The following is a 23,957-nucleotide window of genomic DNA, read 5'->3' on the forward strand; positions in this document are numbered from 1 at the left end:
TGTGACACTCTGGATGGCTAAGTCATCCTTCACCGCAATTGGTATGGAGGTTGAGAAGGGGTGAAAATGAATGTAAAAGTAACCGTGATATATGGGTGTATGTGGGTATATTCCAAAATAGCTCTCAACAAAACATGGTACATATATGACGTACCATCTGGGAAAAAATACTATGGAGATGAAACACCGATCCCGATGGGGGAGGGAAATGAGAGGGCGTGGCATTTTTCTATAATTTAAAAATAATAGAAAATAACCGATATTAATGTCGAATTCGTTGTTGTGACCCTCTGAATATCGTTTAAGTCGACGTTCAGCCTCCATTGGGACGGGGAACTGAAAGGGGTTTTGTAGTAAATAGTATAAAATGACCGAGATTAGTGTTGAATCCACTGCGTTTGGGGTCTTAAGGCTGATTTGTGAGAGTCTCAATGACAGCTGAAATCGTGTAGATCATATCTATACCGTGACGGAGAAATACGTGAAGTTATCACCTATTATCTTTTTGAAAGGATCAAATACTTCCCAAGCAATTCGAGCTTCCACAAGGACAAAATTTTACTCGAGAATGAAATCATTTAACACTTGAAATCAAACACATCTAAATAACTCATAGATAGCAAAATTCCATATCCCAGAAAGGAATTATATAAAAATTCTTTTTAACATAACTAACTGGTGATAGATACTAATCTTAAAAGTAAACTTCCTAAACCAACCGGGCTACGCCGGGTAGTATAGCTAGTTTTATATAAAATAAGATAGCACAGCAGCACAGAAATTTGCTTCAGATTTTTACTTTTCGTCATGCATTTACTAGTTAAGTGTAAGGCAGGGGACGTGTCCCTAACTTTATGAGTTAAACTAAATTATTTATTATGTCTGTCTGTCTATCGATCTATCTACATAATAAAGCTAAAGACACTACAATTTCCAATCATTTGTGTCCCACAAGTTTTTATCACACGGGTAGAGCAGGTATATTGCCCGACTCATTGGCTGAATGGTCAGCATTGAGGCGTTCGATTCAGAGTGTCCCGGGATCGATTCCCGGCCAGGTCGGGAATTTTAATCGCGTGTGATTAATTCTTCTGGGTTTGGGTATTTGTGTTTGTCCCAACACTTTCATCTTCATATTGAGACAACGCTCTACACTACCAACCACCACAGGAACACGAAATAGTAATTATATCCCTCCATGTAAGGTTGGCGTCAGGCGGGGCATCCGGACGTAAAACAGGGCCAAATCCACATGTGCGACCCCACATATGTAGGAAAAGTGGTAGAAAAAGAGAAGAAGAAGAAGAGTAGGAATATTGAAAAATCTAGATTTTTGGTGCGGAGTCCAAACAGCGCTGCCCTACAGTGTTCTAAATCCATGAAATTTATCAACAATAACATTAACTGAGATGTGCTCTCTCCCTTCGGCTGCCCGCCTGATGGCAATGATCGCTAAAGTGTCAAGACTATATGGTCACCGTGGTTAGCCACTTAGCGTCCCGCTGATGGAAATAAAACTCGCCAGCAGCGTAGAAAAGGTGGTGGTACGCAATTTCTAATCACAGATAGCATGGCAAAAGCCTGAATTCCTTTCCAAACCTCTCCGCATTGTTCATATGTAGTGAGGGCGTATTGAACTGAATATGAAACACGAAGTTAAATATATTTACGTAAAATATACTCATAGCTCAAAGTGCCATCAAGTTTGTGATCCGTTTTTCAAAACGGTACCTCTACATGAACGGGTTTCATTCATGTTGTACGTAGAAAATAAGTTCGGTACCACAGATAACTCAATTTGTAGCCGTACCTCGCTTGAAAGTTTCGTCTGGACTAAGACACATCAGAAAAATGTGTCACGCCATACAGACACACATATCGCATTGGTATATTGATAATTCATAATATATGAATTTCAGAATGATGTAAAAATTAGTCCCATTGAAATGTTGGTGATTCATAATCTGTGAATTCCAGAATGAATTAAAAATTAATCCCGTTGGAATGTAGATGATTCATAATCTATGAATTCCAGAATGAATTAAAAATTAATCCCGTTGGAATGTAGATTATTCATAATCTATGAATTCCAGAATGAATTAAAAATTAATCCCGTTGGAATGTTTATGATTCATAATCTGTGAATTCCAGAATGAATTAAAAATTAATCCCGTTGGAATGTTGATGATTCATAATCTGTGAATTCCAGAATGAATTAAAAATTAGTCCCATTGCAATGTTAGTGATTCATAACCTATGAATTCCAGAATGAATTAAAAATTAATCCCGTTGGAATGTAGATGATTCATAATCTATGAATTCCAGAATGAATAAAAAATTAATCCCGTTGGAATGTGGATGATTCATAATCTATGAATTCCAGAATGAATTAAAAATTAATCCCGTTGGAATGTTGATGATTCATAATCTGTGAATTCCAGAATGAATTAAAATTAATCCCGTTGGAATGTGGATGATTCATAATCTATGAATTCCAGAATGAATTAAAAACTAATCCCGTTGGAATGTTGATGATTCATAATCTATGAATTCCAGAATGAATTAAAAATTAATCCCGTTGGAATGTAGATTATTCATAACCTATGAATTCCAGAATGAATTAAAAATTAATCCCGTTGGAATGTGGATGATTCATAATCTATGAATTCCAGAATGAATTAAAAATTAATCCCGTTGGAATGTTGATGATTCATAACCTATGAATTCCAGAATGAATTAAAAATTAATCCCGTTGGAATGTTGATGATTCATAATCTATGAATTCCAGAATGAATTAAAAATTAATCCCGTTGGAATGTTGATGATTCATAACCTATGAATTCCAGAATGAATTAAAAACTAATCCCGTTGGAATGTTGATGATTCATAACCTATGAATTCAAGAATAAAAACTTAGTAGTTCTTGATATTTATTGTGATATTCTATTGAGTCTAATATCTGAAGTTTCGTGAAACTTTTAGTGATGTGGCGAGTCGAATATTTCAACTCGTTTAACTCGAGTCAAACATGTATTCGAGTCAGCCCGAGTGACTTTTCTGTTGTAACTCGAGTAAAGAAGTCGGCGGATGTCCAGAAGAATCATTGCCGACTGCAATAAGACTTCACTCGCTGACGCGCTTCAGAGTTACCCGAGTCAGAGACACGAACTCGCCCCGAATCATCCCGAGTGAGATCGAGTGCTTCCTGCTCATTGACTGATCGATTTTTAATAAATGCTAGGAAGAGAACTGAAGTTCAACTGTCAAGTATTCATGCAATTTTAAGAATAATAGTTGTGTATGTACTTTTGTATGCCATCTCCTTCACAAGACATAGCGATGGTCGCCAACTCGATTTGGTAGAGTTTCCGAATACGATTTACCTGAGTTGACGAAGTATTCGACTCGTCATTTGCTATATGAGGGCAGGGATACGAAATTTCCCGAATAGCCCCGAGTTCGGCCGAGTGCTTTCTGTTATTTGATTGGTTCCCAACCTAAGCAAGAAACCAGTTAATGTATTAACTTCATTTTTACAAATTATTAAGCCTTTTTCCTTTAGCTTTAGTGTAATGTATTACAGAATTAGTTACCTTTACAGAGTGTTGTGACAATTATTTGGTTTACGCTTGAGAAGAACTCAGTATGTCTGTTATCTTATTTATTCATGTTTTCTTCAGCTGCCAGCCAGTGTTAATTTGACAAGTATGTGATTTCTGGTAGAAAATACATTACTGTACTACTATGAATACAATTGTCTTCGTTTTCATGTCTCAAATATGCAACCCACACAGTCATAACATAGATTCGAGTAAACTCTGCGCACACAGAAAGCACTCGGATTCCCTCACTCGCCTCCTTTACGAGACATATCGATGGCCTCGGCATCTCGTCTCGCTATTCCTGCCCGACTCGTCAGTTCGAGTTTCCTTACTCGTTTCTTTCACGAGATATTGAAAATTGTCTCGCTCTCCCTGCCCTACCCGGTCGACTTGTCGACTCGAGTTGGTAGTGCTCACCCCGGTGAAAGTTTAATGGAGCTTATGGTTCCATTCTGTAGCTAGCTTCAGGTAGTTTCCGTCCCCGATTTAAGATGGCGCTGAAGGTAATTCACAGCGTGTAGATAGTTCTGTAGATGGCAGGTACGTAGGCATGAAATGAGCGATATTAATAATTAAAGGCCGTTTGTATCGAAGTGAAGTATTTCAAGTCTAACCTCAATCGGTGGGCCTTTCTAACAAAGAATCAGTCGTATCACGTCAAGTATTATGGAGATAATATTGCTGGATTGCATTGAATCCGACTTTGCCCAATCGAACTTATATCGATATTAAGCGATAGTTCCCATGATGCTACAGTATTTGTGTTGTTTGATTTGCAAGTGCCCAAGTGCTTGTGCTGTAAATGTTCGTTCCTTGTTCTTGTTTATTAGAAATATATCTTCGCCAGTCCTCCTGAAATCCTATATTTTCTGTTTGAGTACACATCAGGGGCTGAAAGCTGAATGGTTCTATTAATGTAGTTCTATATATTTCCTGTCTCAGTGTATTTAATCCTGTTATTTTTATTTTCATGTGGTACTTGGATATTGATGTGATACCCCATTCTCTTGCATATGTTGTGCTCTGCTGTCTTGCTTTTGTTATAATATCAGCTTTGTGTTAATGTGTCAATCATTCATTTGAAGTTAAAGCTGCTTTGAGGTGTGAGGTTATGTTCTCAGTAACATAGTATGCCATACGAACTAGGGGTATCAGATCATCATTTACAACGTAGTAAGTACTTGGAAATAAAAAAAAAATATGAATTACAATGCATAGGGCATGGAAGTAGTAGAACTGCATTATTATCGAAGGGGTGGGGTGGGGGGTGGAAACTAAGCATAACCGGATGTCACTTCTCTGCGCTATCTGTTGATAATAGCAGTAAGGTGTTGCACAAAATGAGCACTGTGCCGCTATCTCTGATCGGGGACTGAAACTACTAGCGTCTAGTGGCTTGGTACAGAAATTTACCATTGAGTTACATCTCTATTCTCTTCTATCCTCTTCGGTAGTGTTTCCGAATACGAGTGACTGGAGTTGACGAAGTATTTGACTCGTCACATCGTTAGAAACTTTCATAAAAATAGCGAATGCTGTATCTTGTATTATCATCGCATAATACTCGATACGGACACAAACAATGAATATCTTGTGATGTGTTATAAAAAATACTTCATTCCGCAATCTTACCTTATTTATGATGTGTATTTAAAATGGTTTTCAATCATTTAAAACCTTCATAATTAAGCAAATACTAATATTTTTCAACCTACCATTTAGAGATATTTTCATGGGCTTACATTGAACCTTTGCTAATAAGCGAGGGATGCAATATTATAGAGGGTTAACCTTCTTATGCATGTTTCAGTTGACGCGTGAGTACAACCTCCAGTGCTGCTACCTATATTACCCTGTGCTGAAGCAGCACATCCAGTACGACTTCGAGCCGTGCGAGAATGACACCATTGATAAAGTGACGGCGGACCACCCCTCGGCAGCGCAGACGTTGAGCAAGGAGGCTCGACGATGGGCTACACGAATGTCGAGAGAGACCAACAACATAAGAGAGAACACGCGCAAAATGCTGGCCTTCCAGCAGATGAGGGATTCCGGCCAAAAGGTAAACACTCCTCAGTTGCAAGGAATTAACTGTGATTTTCTAATGTTAGTTCACATCTTCTCTTTTTATTCAGCAATACATATCAATATATCAGCAAGTAGTTCAACAGCTACATAAAACAGGATCATTATTTTATAACTGTTGTACATTATCACTCAAGCCATGGTAAGTTGTTGCATTGACGCTTCCGTTGGCCACTAAAATGCGCTCCTTATCTGCGCGCACTCAACGTCACATGACAGTCATAGAAAGTTACGTACTGTTCACTTACAAATTCTTCACTCATTTGCTAACTTGTAGGACTCTGCAACATTATATGTAAAATATGACGAAGTTTTTTGTTCGTTAGAGTCGTACGCCTACCACTTCTTGGTGTTGTGTGTGTCCTCCCCGCTCAGCTCCGCGCCTTCAAGCTCCGCAACCCGCCACATAACCGATGTTTCCAGAGCCTACGAGAGGACTGCACTGCGCCTGGCATGCTCGTCGGTGACGTCAGCCAAGCGCTATATAAGGAGCGACATTCCTCGCCTTACCGAGGACTACCCCAGTGTCCAACAGCCAACCCACACCGCAAGTCAAACACGGAGGCATTCCTCTTAAAAACGTGCCTTGGACAGGTGGACAGATTGCTGGTTGTGAGGTCTCACCTCCGGACATTGCCTCATCTTCCCTGATTCCCGTAGCCACGTCGAGCCCCGAATCAAGCATTCTGCTACACTCCCAAGTCCTCACCAGTGCTCCGACGACTATCTTAGCATTCTGCGAATTAAGATATTGATGCAAGTTCCTTGCAAGTCTAAGTCCAATACTAGCATTATACTAACGCGACTCTCTCTACAAGTTACACTTGTTAGCTCACACCAGATAGTTTTCGACTATCTAAGGACATTTCCCAGTGAAATAGACTATCTCTTCAAGATAGGTGTGAATGTGTACATAGGACTCTCTCTCTCTGTAAATATATATTTGTGCCACAGACTTTCAGTCTATCATTTAATAACAGTATTAACTGCGTGCATTTAATCAAGCTTCAAGACAAGTTTCATTTTTTTTCTTGTAAATACTGTATAAAACTCTTGAAGAAATAAACTTTATGTTGTGTTACTGTATACCAAGTTCCTTGTATACAACACTTGGCACATCGTGACCCGAGCTGATTGTACGAAATTTCCGTATCAAATCACGTACCGTACAGACAAATATTCTGGACACACGGAATTCCGAAAACGCGTACGAAAGTTTAGTTTCACCTTTTATGAAAAATGTTGGACCGAAATTATCTCCTCAGTAGTAAACATTATCACCAGTATTACGAGTAAAAAGTGGAGGCGGAACAGGTTTTCTCCATGTTTTCCGATTTTCTTGTCATCTTTAATTCCAGCAACACTTTCCAATATCATTTCATTCTATCTGTCAGTCATTAATCATTGTCCTAGAGGCATGCGACGGGCTTCGGCAGCAGGCAAAATTCTTATCCTTGCCGCTAGACGGGGGCTTCATTCCCTTCCTGACCCGGTCGAATAATTGGAAACAGAGTGAGGATTTGAAAATCACCCGTATTCCGTGGTATTGTCACGTGTGTTTTATCTAAACACATGCTCACTACAAGATGAGAACAAGTCCTATTACCCAATATCTATAATCCTTCTATTCATGTAGAATCTTAATATAATGAGTATGTTCCTCCTACATGTACGATGTGATATTCTCCTCAACGATGCTGGAAAGTTGTTAGTAATTGGGTGATGAACAACATCCTTAAATTCGTCAACGTTCTCGTAACGCGTGCTAGCAACCTTCTGTTTGATCATCCAATTCACTTAAAAGCGAAGGTCTAAATATCTTTAACATATAATTGCTAAATTTTCGTAATGTCGAGTGTGGAATTCTGAATTCCTGTGATCGCTTACGAATGGACTTTTTGGCGAACGTTCCACGGAAGCTGCAGCCACCAAACACGTTCTTTTGTCTTCCTGAGCGGGGCTTATCTTTTCCGCAACCGCTTACAAAGAGCTTTTTCTCCTACCATACAATTGTTACTTTTGGTGGAGAAGGTTTCTGAAACCGTACTGAGAAATAATGCTCAATATATCTCATTGATTTTCCTGCGTGGTGGTATTTCGAGAGCCCACGTGTTCATTACAATCCGTTTCTTCGTGGTGCAAATGGACTCATCGGCTATGACAGAATTACATTACCACCCATAACAATAATTCATTAACATGCCAGTATTTCACAGGAGGTAACGCCACTTTGTGCTCATCCTGTACTCTGTTCACTAAACTTCTCGAGACACTTTTCCCTTCACATATCCTAATCCATGTAGCCACAGCTCATGCAAAAGCGGGCGGAGGGTGAGTCAGCACATTCTGTGCTAGCGATCGGGACACAGTTATTAGAGTGCGTCAGCAGCGGACACGTGCAGAGTACGATAACTATTTCATAGCACAAACGTGAGTGAAGCCACAAGCTTGTAGGGGAAAGGAGGGGAAGGAAGAAAGTGGATGGGGTAACTACCGCTGTGCTACTAGAAGAGAAATAAAGCCTTGTCATACTAACGTAGTCGCCTGCTGGCCTACTGACAGCAGAAGGAAGTGCATTCAATTATCAGGAGCCAACGTGAACACTTCTGTAGCAACTAGCCAACTCTATGCTCCTCCCCTTTTACTCACGCTGCAGCCCATGGATTCGTCCGCATACAAAACTCATTTAGTGCAAAAAAAAAAATAGGTGTTTAAAATACTTACATTTCAAGAGAAACCCGGTAATTATCTACATATGGCATACAGACAACTTCTCCTAAGTTTTGAAATGGAAAGCTTGGAACTGAGGAGACAAAAGAATGACGTGAAGTTTCTGTACAAAACTGTAAATTCTATTATTGGCAGCCCTGACTTTTTATGCCACTTGACCTCTCACGTGCCCCGCTTTAGGACAAATGTAACTTTTCAGAATAAAAATGTCAGAACAGCCGCTCACAAAATGTCTCCACTCTACAGGCTATGCAATGTCTACAGCAGTGTAATCCAGAAAAATAATTCTTAAGACTTCTGTGTACCTTTAGACCTGTTTATACAACAATTCAGCATCTCCTTGAAAACTGTCTGTATCACTTGAAATGCTGGTTTGAGGGCCGGTTCTACCATCTGCTGGTAAAGTGGCTGGCAGCTGCCCGGGAGGTAAACTACCTGGAGGTGTAAATCGGCTGGTACTTTGGCTTGCGTCCAACCACCTCCGCGCAAGCGCTAGGTAGCTACCCGGAGCTAGACACCGATATACGAGGTTGGCTAGACTGATTTTCAGCGATTTCTCGCTTTCGAGTGTGGTGCTATCTATCGTCAGATGCATGAAACCCATTTCGATTGTCTTATTTCCCTGTGCTTGCGTCTGCTGATTATCACCAAAAAGCCTAATAAGGGGAGTCTTAAGAGTTATGGACAACGATTCATGTCAAGCTTTCGTGATTTTAATCTATGATCTTCAATATCAATACCTAATTGGGATTAAAATCTCGAGATTACATTTTCTTACGCCAGTTATAACCTGTCATGCAAGGCAGCGTTTTTGAAAGGTATTCTCGTAGTAGACTGGTCAAGTCGCTCGCTCCGTAATAGAAGGTATGCAGGTTTTCATCGTATTTCTAATTTACATTTTAAAGTGTATTTTCGTTCCCTGCCGTTGTTCTTAACTCTCTTTTACGCACTTCCATTTACGTATATACACACACATCTTCTTTACGGACTTATTGCCTTTGAGCATTCTATCTGCAGGCTTCTGTGAATTGATTAAGTATCTCCGCGATGCTCTATTTGCAACTAGTTCTGTGACTTCATTTAGTTCCAGATGCTTCCATTTATTGATAAAGCATTTCATTTTAATTTTTAACTTTATGAAGACAAAGTTGGAAGGTACTGTCAATGTAAAGAACTAATCGGGATAAATATCCATTCATAGGAAGAGGAATTCGGGAATGGAATAGTTTCCAATTTCTTCGAAATAATTTACAAGCCTATGTAAACAACTAATAGGGAATCTGCTACCTGGGCGACAGTCCTATGTGCTATTAATCATAACATCACTTGCTATAGGTAGCATACATATAAAGCAATTTTCCTAGTAGACATAATATTGTGATAAGAACGTATGAAAAGAGGCATACAGATTAACACAACGCTAAAAATGGAAATAAAAAAGATTCGTCATAATAAAGACTCGAACCTGCACACTTCGTATTACGAGGCGAACGTGTTAACCATTACGCTACGAAAACGCTTAGGTTGGGTGGGATACATACAGTAATATATATCTTGTGTCCTAAAACTGAAAAAGTAGAAAATTAAAGCCCATTTGAAATGATTTCCAAATAGATTTTGATTTTACATCCTTTTAGAGTTTCTTTACGAAAGCTTGACGTATAAAATGTGTTCCCTGCGCTACCGATGCGAGAGGCTGGTGTGACCGTTGCAACTAAAGGGAAGCATTAATGTTCAAAATCCTGCAATACAATATCGATCACTGTTACAGTATACTGCTTTTTTCAGTATACTAAGCTAATTTGAGTTGCATATCACCAGAAATACAGCTAATAATGTTCAGCTCTCAGAACTTGCCCGGCAGGTAAAGTCTTATCGGGCCCTCGAAGTGGCCGAGAAATTACGCGCCGGGTAACGACGATTTATGCTGCCGATAGCGCTACCTGGGAGTGGTCGGACGGAAACATCCTTTTACGCGGAGGGCAAATTACGCGCTACTTTACCAGTAGGTGGTAGAACCGGCCCTGAATCACAAAATATACTTGGAACCTTCTACATTAAGCCCTATCCCATAAATACAATCACAAATGTTAGAACTAGAAGAAAATAATAGTTTAGATATGAAATATTGTTTCTTTCTCGTTGAAAATATACCAAGCTCCATAGTTGTAGTCGCTTAAGTGCGGCCAGTATCCAGTATTCGGGAGATAGTGGGTTCGAACCCCACTGTCGGCAGCCCTCAAGATGGTTTTCCGTGGTTTCTCATTTTCACATCAGGCAAATACTGGGGCTGTACCTTAATTACGGTCACGGCCGTTTCCTTCCCACCCCTTTGATGTGCTTTGTGTCTTCTGTTGCCACTCATCTCCGATAGATAGGATTACTGCTGCGTACCGAGTATTTTAAAAAAAATTGCTTTACGACGCACCGACACAGATATGTCTTTTGGCTGTACCTTAATTAAGGTACAGCATTTGCCCGGTGTGAAGATGGGAGACCACGGATTACCATCTTCTGGGCTGCCAACAGTGGGGTTCGAATCCACTATCTCCCGGATGCAAATTCACAGTTGCGCGTCCCTAACCACACGGCCAACTCGCACGGACGTACCGAGTGTAACAGTCTGCCTGAATATTGGAGGAAAGTAGCTGGAGAGTTCGAAAACTCTCGTAGCCTAGCACACTGGTTCATCATAGCATTCCAGCTACTCAATCCCTACTCTGAGGCACTGATTGGAATGATCAGTGTGCATATTTCACGGAATAATCGCAGAGGAGTGTTCACGGCTGTCTGCGGCCTGGTCACTCCAGCTCTGGAACTTTGGACTCTTAGATCGGCCGTAGTACTGTCCGTTAAAAGTGAGAAAATGTGCGTTTTTCATTCGATCGACTATTTTATATGATAACATTGCTTTTAATCGCTACATTCCTACTGACATTTTCGTAATGACCTATGTTAACTTCAGTTAGGAAAACCACAAAGTCAGTCTTTCTGAGTATCCCATAGCGAAGCGCGGGTACAACAGCTAGTAAATAAACTAAGGTTTTGAGCCATCAGATATTAATGGCGTTCTAACTAGAGTATGGTATTGGCTTGTGTTTTATAAAAAGAACGAATGCGATGGAATTCTAAAATATATTACTATATTATATTCAGGTAGATAGAATAAGTGTTACTGGGTACTTAGGATATTTGGTAAGAGGACAGGATGGATGGATAAATAAAAGCCTTTGGTATGCGTGGCGAAGTTAGGGCTTCTGGCCCTTTCTTACGCTTAATCCCCCACCCCACGACACTTAACGCCCTTGAAAGGGCTTTGGCCTGCCCAGCGACCGCTGCTTAGTCGGAAGGCCTGCAGATTACGAGGGGCCATGTGGTCAGCACGACGCATCATCTCGGCCGTTATTCCGGGCTTTCGAGACCGGGGCCGCCATCTCACCATCAGATAGCTCCTCAATTGTAATCACGTAGGCTGTGTGGACCTCGAACCAGCCCTCAGGTAGATAGAATAAGTGTTAGAATACGATCTGGGTACTTAAGAAATTTAGTAAGAGGACATGATGGATGGATATATAAATAGATAGAAGCCTTTGGTATGCGTGGCGAAGTTAGGGCTTCTGGCCCTGTCAGGTCGAGAGAATAATCCCCGACCTGGCCGGGAATCGAACCCGGGGCCTCCGGGCCAGATTCAGGCCCACTACCCCTACACCACGGGGCTGGCCTTTACAGTTAATCACATACATAATTATTACTTAGTGATACTATAAAACTGATTGAAACTTAAAATGCTAGGAACTAAAAAATATTTTTTTTATTTTATCATAAGTCTGTACAGAGTTCTCCTCCATTTTCACAGACACTATGCATAGGTGTACATAGATGCATGAATGAGGTTTTTTTTTAATGATACCATGACCGAATAATATTGTCATGCATGCATGAATAAATGAATGAACACTTCCCTCCCAGTCACGGATAGCCACCAACTGAGGAGAGAGCATTCGGTTGGCAGGATAAATGCATGGATGGGATTATGCATGACTACTGCCCGGTCGTGTTATCCACCCCTGGTGAGAAAAAGGAGCCACTTTCCCAAGGATAACACGCCCGGCCCTTTCCCTTGAGGCCCAAACGGAAGACCCCACCTGATCTAATAGCTGTCAAACACTAATTTCTCACCATTCCCTAATTTCTGCGAGGCACACGTAAGCGGAAATCCCGCACCCCATGTGCCCCCCTCCCTATTCTTCTTTGTTACATTTAGATTACTCTACATATTCGATTGGGATAGGCCCGTCCTATCCCGTCCTACTTCGGTTATAGCCTTACATAAGTGTATGAATTAATGAATGAATTAATTAATTGGCTATGATTCCCTATCTAAAATAGTGTCCTTTGCACAGGCGGATCGCCATTCCACATGCAAGGGCCACACCTACGATTAACTACATGAGTGTGTGAATAAATTAATTAATTACCAATTCCCTAATAACTACAAAATAACACTAATGTTTAGGACAATACATATATATATATATATATACACGCAAGAAGGTCGGAAACAACGAAAGCCGGTTATATGAGCATTGCGGGGTTGGTTGGTCATATTGATAAATAATTTGAAAGATATAATTCGATTTCTCGCACCGTTGTCATTTTATTAGCTGCTGAAGTTAACCAATTAGGTCACTTCGCGGGCTAATTCCCATTGGCTTTGCGCGGCGCTGTTGTTACATGCGCACGTGACTTAAGACCGGTTTGAGAGTCATACCGATAAATCAGCACCAAACACACACCCCCCGTGAGTTTCACCCGGTGTCACCGTAGAGCTATGGCGTGATCCTGTCAGCTCGGACGTCTGTATTAAAACTGGTTCTCTCACGTGCTGATTTAGCAACACAGCCTCGCAAAACCCATTCGAATTCGCTCACGAAATTATCTGATTGGTTAACTTCAGTAGAAAAGAGGCCAGCATATGAAGGACAATAGGTGATTTGCACTCAGCGATTTGCAATGTTTTCATAACGTCAGCGTGGAGTGGTAAGCTGTTACCAGACAAGCTCACGGGGTCAGATGAACGTGTAGAAGTAGGTCAACACAAGGTTGAGTCTTCTTTCTCTCTCCTTGTTACGTAACATAATCAGGATTCGTAACAATTCGTATTCTTTTGTTAAACACCAGGCTCCACCCAGCAGTTATCACTACTGGAGGGAGCTATTTTCCCTTTATTCAAACCCTTATTATTATCGTAAGTATCTTCGCGATTCCCTGGCAATCGTCGAATATCTGGTAATCACCAGACACCACCGAGCAGTAATCACTATTACAGTGTGTTTTGTACTTATAACTTTATATTAGATTTGATTTGTTCATTACTAACATCACGGGGTCTAAATTAATAATAATAATAATAATGTTATTTGTTTTACTTCCCACTAACTACTCTTTTACGGTTTTCGGAGACGCCGAGATGCCGGAATTTAGTCCCGCAGGAGTTTTTTACGTGCCAGTAAATCTACCGACACGAGGCTGACGTATTTGAGCACCTTCAAATACTACCGGACTGAGCCAGGATCGAACCTGCCAAGTTGGGGTCAGAAGGCCAGCGCCTTAACCGTCTGAGCCACTCAGCCCGGCGGGGTCTATAGACTCTTTGGAAATAAATATGATATGACTAAGTGGTTAACTTCAGCAGCTAATAAAATGACAACGGTGCGACGAATCGAATTATTTATTTCAAATTATTTATCAGCATGACCAACCATCCAAGCCTCATATAACCGTTTCATGTTGTTTCCGACCAGACTGTATATACACAAAAGAAGGAATTACCTACATAATACAGATTTGACAGATCCTGACTTCATTACAGTAACTATAAGAAACGCAAAAGTTAAAGAAAAGTACTACTAATAAAAAATAACTAAATTTAGCTAATTATTGCAGTGTTAGATCAAAATTAACTAGTGTAATTTCTACTAACCGTTCTTACTTCTAATTGATAAATAATGATATTTTAATGAAATAATTTATTGATACACATTATCAAGTAAGATAAAAAACACATTAAGAGAGAAAAAGAGCTTAATCTATCTAGGTATAGTATGAAAGTTACAGACTTCAATTCGTTTACTACTACCCAAGAACTAAACTTAATATGAAGAACCGTATTTAATACTTTCTTTAACTGTACATTAATCTCATAACATCATTTTCACACACATCACTCGTTCAACTTATAGCCTACAGGTACCTCGCGGCAAGCACTTAACGGGGAACTGCTGGTAAGAGGTTTTAAATGTACTTTTTGATGCAGCATCATTGATGTCTTTGGGGAGAACATTCCACCATCCCGAGGCAGTGACAGTGAGAGGTCGATGATACGTGGTTGTTCGGTGAAGTATTTTTAGGAGGGACACTGAGCGAGTATTATGGAGATGTAAAGTTCAAGTTAACGACAATTGCTGGAGAGATAAGCAGGAATGCCTTCGGAAAGTACCGGTACACAAAATGAATTGTTAATAATAAAACACGTATTTATAACAATTGTTTATTATGTTTCAAATGTAAATTTAATAATAGCAGCTATAAAAATGATTTGGTTGATATTGAAAATATTTCATTTGCTGTAAATTGACTTTATACGCTTCTCACATGCCGTGCGTTCTTTTCGAAACTTACCAATTTTAATAAATTTAATGGTTCTAATTGACGATAAACACGTCAGTTTAGTTGTCGATGGAGACGTTCAAAACCACTGCTGATTGAATTTGATGTACCATCCCTAAATTTACGTGCTTCCCCTCAGTAAGAACCAAACAAATGAATGTAAGGATAATTAAATTTCTTAAGGCGGGTAGTTTTGAAATAATCTCATGGTATATTAAATGTTAACATTAACCCAGGTTAATTTACACAAGTATAAACAACTATTATTACAATTGCAACAGGTCAGGCTATGACGTCGTAGGACATTGAGTTGAGACACGGACTATTCTGTAGGTATTTCCGGCCTTCTAGACTTCACTGTTCCACAGGGATGACATCGCAGTTTTGATGTTTCGATATGGAGGCATGAGTCATGTTTTCATGATGGTTTACTGGTTGTTACTTCAATATTATCAATGGTATTCATTGGCGTTTTCAACTAACATTAATACAAATAATATACATGTAAAGTGTGTTTTATGCAGTAGTATGTGTTTACTATTATAGTATTATAGTTTGAGCAGCCTGATGTTATCTAGGTTATGTGAACCGAATAATCTATTATAAATTTCCAGTGTGCATTAAAATGCAGTATTTAATTATTATTATTATTATTATTATTATTATTATTATTACTATTATTATCATTATTATGTGTTAGTGCAGTGTAGATTTTATTTACACTATGGGATGAACGTATGTCTAAATTAACGTTTAAGTAACATTTTCGTTTCCTAGAGATACACATAAGCGAGGTAAATGGATTCATGCTGTACACCGAGAAAATTTTGAAACCAGTAAATACGCCTCTGTCTGTATTATAAATTTTTCTGAAAATCATATAACTAGGATAGACACTACGAACAGGCCAGACGGTTCCGTTTAAACTGAGCAGGGGTAAAATCAAAATTAACTGACGATTTCTTGGGCAACCCTCATATATGTTACAACCAAGCCCTGCCAAACGAAAATCGCCAGAAGAAAGGAGAGAGGATATATAGCAGAATGATAACCTTCAAGACATGGTGTGAAGGAACCAAGATATCAAATTATTACGACTTGTTAGTAAAGTCAACAAATGTAAATTTACTTGAATTTTCAAGCAAAATTAATGTCGATAAGGTTTTGTTTTACAAACTTCAAACCAGAGACATTCCAACTCTCAGGGTATCTATAACAATTTTCAAAGATTTAAACGTGCAAGAATGCGTGCAAAATGGTTGCAAAATATCTTCCAAAATTATTACTGGATTTAGGAGATAGTCTGCTATGTAACACATGTTCAGCACTTTAGGTTTATCAAACATTTTAATGCTTTCAGTAACTCTTCCACATTACTGGATACGGTTAAAAATTTCAGCAATACTTTCTTAACTGTTTTTGACTGTATTAATGAGCTACTAAAAACCTAGACTGTGATGACGCATTGCCACTCATTAAAAAAAATCAAATTTAAAAGAAAAACGTCTTGAGCTCAGTGCGTCTAAAGAAATATAGTTTTCATCAGACATATTTCTGTGGGTGTCTTAAATTTTTTGTCGCATACATTCAATTCAGAATTTCGAGTGTTTCGCCATTACCTCACCCTCTCTTACTTAAGAAGATTAAGTGCAGATACGAAGAGTGAACTAGTTAGAACTATCAAGTAAATTACCTAAAGGAAACATGATTAAAACCAAGTGAAAAAATTATAAATATTATTTTTGATGAAATTCACATAAAGCAAAGAGTGACTGAAGGACGTCGTTTTTTAAGCTCTTCCGAAAACAATGCCATTGCCACTAAAATTCAAGCATTCATGTTAAATTCTGTATTTTCTGTAAATGAGAACATTATTGCCTTATTTCATGTAAAACTTTACTGCCTGAAGAATGAAGGAAATTACCATTTACTAAAATCCTTATATGAATGTGGGTTAGTTGTTTTGTCGTAGGGATATTTTTAAAAATCTTGTAAAATTAAATTAGAACAACTTGGTCATTTCTGTGACAAGTGTGTGCGTGTGTTGTACATTTAATGATGGTTGTATCCTAGATATATCATATTTCGGAAAATACTTTTGGTAACAGTTATTCAAAATAATTAATAACAACGCCTTGTGCCAAAATAAGTGTAAAATATTGACAGTTTACAGACAACAGTAGTGTCCATCATACTATTTTTCAAATTGTTGTGGAGAGATACTCGTTAACTCAAATCTTGATACCTGAATTCAATGATGTGTTTTTAAACAGTGAAAACCATAGAGATGTTCCTTTTAATATTTTGAAAATTAAATTTAAAGAATTTCTATGATAAGAGAGAGAGAGAGAGAGAGAGGAGAGAGAGATAGAGAGAGGAAGAGTGTGGGTGGGTGGGTAGGCGGGTGTGGGTGTGGGTGTGGGTGTGTGTGAGCTCGTGCTTAATGACTGCTGTGTCCAAGATCTGCCATATTTGAGGAAATATCGTCCCTGTTCTGCCAAAACGGCGAATGTTACAATGCTCTCCCTATTCATTATTTCCCTTAAGACTGGTCACGCCTTCCAGCCACATATTGATATTCGGTCCATCAGAACAATATCCGTTGAGTTCATTTTCCTATGTGCGTGTGTAAAGGAAAATGAACTTTACTAGAGTGTGATGTGTTTAAGGTTCATTTTTCTTTACACACGCGCATAGGAAAATGAATCAACGAAAATTGTTCTGATGGACCGCATATCAATATATAGCTGGGAGGCGTGACCAGTTTTAAGGGAAATAATGGATAGGAAGAACATTGTTACATTCGCCGTTTTGGCAGAACAGGGACGAATTATGTTTGGTACCAGTTATTGAAAAATAATTACCTCAACAAGCACAAGTATTTGTATGTAATTTTTCTGATAGCGTGTCTTTAGTTTGATGTCTTTTAGAGATATTATCGAATTCTATTGTCATATCATAACAAAGTGTCGTATTAGTAATATAATAAATTCACGTGAGGAGGTTGACTTAGCACTATCCGTGTGACGTCACAGTTCTTGGTAGCAGTTTTCTTCATAAAGACGTCTGTGATTGATGTCATTCAAGGACATGCTAATGACGCGACCTGGCTGCTGCTGCCAACTTAATATTTTCTCTAACAGCAAATAATAGCTAGTCTCCATACGGAGAAAAATCCCCGTGCACTGTAGAAGCCTGCTTGCTTCTTCTTTCTTTTCTTCACGACGTTAAGTGGTCCCAATTCCAGCCTTCAATACAATATTAAAATATTTGAAGAGGCTGGCAATCGAAACCTGGATTTCTATACAAGAGTTCTGAAGTTGTAGCCGCTTGTTAGCGAACAGCTCACTGCACAGTATTAGACGAGCAGAGATGGGATGGTTGTGGGGAGGAAGAGTATGAGGCTAGCAAATTGCTGTTGACAGCTCGGAGGATCCTATTGCGGTAGTAATAGGATAGCGTCGAGAGTTAAACTCAGGGATCAGTTCCAAACACTAGAGAGATAAAGGGCAAAGTCTGTTGATCTGCTCTACTTTTGCGTAACATGTGGCTAAACACAGCCTATTCCAGAAATTTCAGGCATATTGCCGTAGTGTTCGTATACAAAGGGAAATGTAAGTATCATGATGCACTTGTATATATTTAGAGAGAGAAAGACTATCTTCTTCCGTCCGGTTCCTTGGCTAAAATATCAGCATGGTACCTTCGGTTCAAACGTCTCCGGTTTCGATTCCCGGGTTGTTTGGGGATTTTAACTGAGAAAGGTGAAGTATTTTAGCTCGGAGACTGTGTATTTTTATACGTCTTAACAAACATATTCATTTACATGCAACACATTCCACTACCAGACACCACAGTGACACGAATACATCGCTCGTCATAAGGTTGGCGTCAGGAAGGGCTCACGGCCATAAAATTGGACCTTATCGACGCACACTGCCGATCCAAAAAAGAAATTCGAGTAAATTCCAAAAATAATTGTAATTATTCTAGTGAGGAAACTGTTTACTTGAAATTTAAATAAATTGGAAAGTCCATGTTTCTAACGTTATGATTTCCTGTACATAATGTCGATCATCTGTCAGTCTAAATCTACATTTTTGGCGGTCACCCCGTCACTGTAGGATCAATATCGGGATTCACATTTGATAACTAAAGTCCCCCTACTTTCCAGGAAGGGTGTGTAAATTTGGTTCATTCAGATTTTGTGATTTATCCGGCTCTGTGACAGACTGATTAGTGTCGCAGCCTTCTATCCTCGCCGTGTCCGACTCGTTGGCTGAACGGTCAGCGTACTGGCCTTCGGTTCAGGGGGCCCCGGGTTCGATTCCCGGCCGGGTCGGGGATGTTAACCTTAATTGGTTGATTCCAATGGAACGGGGGCTGGGTGTATGTGTTGTCTTCATCATCATTTCATCCTCATCACGACGCGCAGGTCGCCTAAGGGTGTCAAATAGAAAGACCTGCACCTGGCGAGCCGAACCCGTCCTGGGATATCCCGGCACAAAAAGCCATACGACATTTCATTTATCCTCGCCGTGTATGGTTAGATTCCAGGCTGAGTCGTGGAATTTTAATCATGAACAGTTAATTCTCTTAGCTCGGTGTGCCCAGCATTCCTACAACTCACATGCAACTGTACCCTCCATGACATTTTACACTATGTTTCCAGTACAAAGCAGACGAGAGGGCTGCACCAGGCCTGTAATAACTACATGTAATTGTTATCTTAAGACTAAAATGTTTGTGGACTATCAGGTTGATTTAATCAATTATTAATTAATTATTAAAAGGTGCTTTTCTTTCTGTCAGCACATAACTCTTCATTTACACACTACACAATAAACCACCTCAAAAACATGTAAAAGTGAACACATTCCTCCATATAAATTTGGTGTCAGGAGGGACATCGACTGTAAGGCCTATATTTATTTATTTTTTCAATTATTTCCCACGTTCATGTAAGATTTATGGTGCACACTGATTCAGTGTAGTATTTCTTTCCTGATGCACTGATCACTGTGAAAATACCACCTGATTTCGCTGAAATTCGAACCCAGGGGTAGAGTAGCTGGACCACTGAATCAATGCGGCCTCTTATTTAACAATTTATATATTTTGTTCACTTGATTTTTTCACCACTCCCATGGCGTAGGGGTTACGTGTCTGCCTCTTATTCAGAGATCCTTATTATTATTATTATTATTATTATTATTATTATTATTATTATTTATTTTCCTTAAATTGTACGTGTACAATTTAGGGGTGGTAGATGGAGAAAGGGCAAGCCCCACATACACGGAAGTGCCTCCATCTCCATCCTTGGTTAGATTTCCGGTTCGTTTCAGGATTCCAATTCTGAATTCGAGGGTTTCCTTAGCCTCATAAGGAGTTGTTGGCATGAAAGGCAGCAGACCTACTTGACTCATGAATAACTGTAGGCCATCTGACAGGGTGTATCTTTGCAGGGCAAAGCCGTGAATAAACTGTATGAGCCATGCGGTTGTTTTCTTCTTCTCCCTGGCTGTAATCATGTGCCCGTAGTGTGGGGACTCTAGAGTATCATTCAGTGATATTTCTTCTGAACCGAAAAGAGTATTACCCTACATTTCTGTAGCTTGGTTGCTGGGATGACTTTATTCCTGAGGACATTTTAAGCAAGGGTTGTCAGACCTCCTGAATTTTAGACTTAATTTTTGACTCTTGATTTTCACGAACGTTTCTTCTCGGCTCCGTGGCAATTAGTCTTCAAGAACAGCAGTACGTTGAATGTATATGTACCTTTGCTTGATTAGTATCTCGCCTTCCGTCCTCGCCGTGTACACGTTTCGCAGGTAATCTTATCGCCCTAACGTAATCAGGGCGCAGGAGGAGCCGCACTAAAAAACTCTTATATTGAATAGTTCAGTACAATTCTAACCGCTGCAGTGAGCGAATGGATCGTCAGATTGGGGCAATTCTGATATTAAATAATAATAATGTTATTTGCTTTGCGTCCCACTAACTACTTTTACGGTTTTCGGAGACGCCGAGATGCAGAAGTTCTTTTATGTGCCAGTAAATCTACCGACACGAGGCTGACGTATTTGAGCACCTTCAAATACCACCGGACTGAGCCAAGATTGAACCTACCAAGTTGGGTTCAGAAGGCCAGCGCTTCAACCGTCTGAGCCACTCAACAAGGCATGAACATTATTGACACTGTTCCAGGTCGCTGCCGCCTGAAACACGGGAGCTTGAAGTCTTGGTCTTATATTTGTCAAAGTGCAAAACAAATGAGGAAACTGCCGGATTTCTGTCAAGATTTACTCACTTCGTCCCGGAGTAGCTTACATCAAAGTGTTCACGTGTCCCCCTCTAGTAATAGATAGTCCAGTGGATTCATTTCAAGAGACTGAGGAGACCAATACACCGGACTTCATCTCGCGATCCACTGTCGTGCGAATGTCTTGTCCAAACACCGGCGTACGTGTGCTGGAGCCCCATCATACGTGAGCCACGTGGTTGAGCGAACTGCTAGAAGGCAAATGTTCCAGTAGTACAGGCATTGTGTCCCTCAAGAAGGTCAGATACGTTAAATATCTTTTCACGAGAGTTTAATCCTGATGTAAACATGGTATGTCCACGCCTCCGCCAAAGAGAGAGTTGTGATTCGCTGAGCGTGTAATACCGACCTCCACCCCGTCAACGTCTCGTGTGCGGACGTACAGGACCGCGCATCGCATACGACAACAGTGCGAAGATCTGAACTTCTGAGTAAACGACTGAACCCTGATTCTGTTCACTTAGTTTATTGAACACATTCACAATGCACTGTCTATGGTCACTTCTCAGCGGTTTACCTCTTTTGTGAATCACTTCACGCGATGATCCTCCCTCTTGCTCCATTTTTCTCACTATGAATACTCGCTGACTGCTGCTGCAAGATGCAACACCTCATCTCCACGCTGTACAACTTGGGACTTTACCCCACTACCAGAAGACTTCCTGTGTTACACCAAGCCTTGTGCCTTCATTTCTCGTTATTTAATCACTATTTAAAAAAAACATATATATATATATATATATATATATCGATATATATGACAACTATTTGATTACGTACGCTTCCAAACTCTGCAAATGTAATCAACTAAAACAAAATAAAATTAATACGACGTACTACTTTTCTTCGAGCTCACATACAGTCGAGTGAGTGCGACGGTTGGTTCTCCAATCAATTACATCAATGGCCACGTGCATAGGCAAGGTGCTCCGCCTATTTGTTTACATCAGGGTTAAACTCTTGTGAAAAGCGCTATAGTCAAATCAGGCTTCGGGTTAGCATGTATGGGCCGATGAGTTAATCATAGTTAATACCACACCATACATTGCGTCCAAGGTGCTGCTGATGATTAGCGACAACTACAGTATATCATGAGGATTTTCAACTGCCCACGTGTCTGTGTTATGCAAGTTTATGAAGCCAAATGTATGCTGGCCGGTGAACAAAACGGACGACTAAAACGTCCGTGTAGTAGTTACCATGTGCAACGCCTGTACCTCAATACCAACCAACACATTGCCCGACATATGTCCATCATCATCATCATCATCATCATCATCATCATCATCATCATCATCATCACCATCATTAGTCGTTTTTCTCATTAATGAGCGCAGAGACCTCATAAATCTATCATATCTGCGTTGAAGTCTTTACGAGATGTCTCCATACAGGGCGGTTTTCACCTTTTGTCAACATGATCTGAAGAGGTAGGCGAGTGATCTTCTTCGCCTGATCTAACCATCTCCTTACTGGTTCTTCGTCGTGGTCTACAGCCTTCAACCCCCCTCCCACCCCGACGTTTGTTACAATGTCTAGATACACCGTGTATATTAATATATCAAAGTAATAATGTTTTAGTATTATTGTATTGTTTACATAGGAAGATAAAATATTATATAGTATGAAGACTTGGTCGTGAAAAATGAACATCCTCAGCCTTTTTCCATTCATTCGACCGGGTCAGGAATGGAATGAATGAAGCTCCCATCCAGCAGCGAGGATAGGAATTATGCCGGCAGCTGAAGCCTGTGACACCCCACTGGGACAATGATTAATGACTGAAAGATGAAATGAAATGATATTGGAGAGTGTTGCTGTAATGAAAGATGACAGGGAAAACCGGAATACCCGGAGAAAATCCTGTCTCGCCTCCGTTTTGTCCAGCACAAATCTTACATGGAGTGGCCGGGATTTGAACCACGGAATCCAGCGGTGCGAGGCCGACGCGCTGCCCCCTCAGACACGGAGGCTTGAAGTTTGGTCGTATAAGTATAAAACTGCGTGACAATATAATGTTTTATTAGCAAAAAAAAAAATAAATAGAAAAGTGCCGTTTTTCTGTCTAGAATCACTCACTTCGTCATGCCATTCAAGCAGATTATTAATTGATCATTCTATCAATTTTCTTTATAACCAATACCGTCCGTACACCATGTTTCATTCAAAACTGCAGATACTTCTTTTTAACCTTCATCCGCTCCCGCAGACGGCAGATTGGCCGTAATTTTGTAGTATGTCGCACGTTTCTCGCCAGAGAGTTGAGAAAGGCCTGGGAGGGGCAGGTTTTCCTTAATTAGTCATCTCGTCGCTAGCCGGAGTTCGATTTCAGCCCGTCCATCCCCACCATCTCGGCACAGTCCGAATGCTGAGGGTGACGGCCAAGCTCCCGTCTTGCGAGCGGAAGCGAAAGTTACTTTTTCATCCTTCAACAGAAGATGTAAGTAAATATTTACTTATTTTAGCTAGTATTTCGGAATTATATTCATCTTTCGGCAAACTACTGTGGCATTATGTTTTACTGTTAATTTTTCTTGAAATGTAGC

The 23,957-nt window shown here is 40.0% G+C and overlaps 1 protein-coding gene across 1 annotated transcript in view; it reads left to right on the plus strand.

Moving 5' to 3' along the window:
• Positions 1-23,957, plus strand: part of nwk (nervous wreck) — a 1,047,247-nt gene that overhangs the window by 901,546 nt on the left and 121,744 nt on the right. The window contains exon 10 of the mRNA XM_068227774.1: positions 5,413-5,664. Coding sequence (XP_068083875.1) covers positions 5,413-5,664 — 252 coding nt within the window. The remainder of the gene's footprint in view (positions 1-5,412; positions 5,665-23,957) is intronic.

The sequence above is a fragment of the Anabrus simplex genome, chromosome 5 (genome assembly GCF_040414725.1).
Source record: "Anabrus simplex isolate iqAnaSimp1 chromosome 5, ASM4041472v1, whole genome shotgun sequence".
In the NCBI taxonomy this organism is placed as follows: domain Eukaryota; kingdom Metazoa; phylum Arthropoda; class Insecta; order Orthoptera; family Tettigoniidae; genus Anabrus; species Anabrus simplex.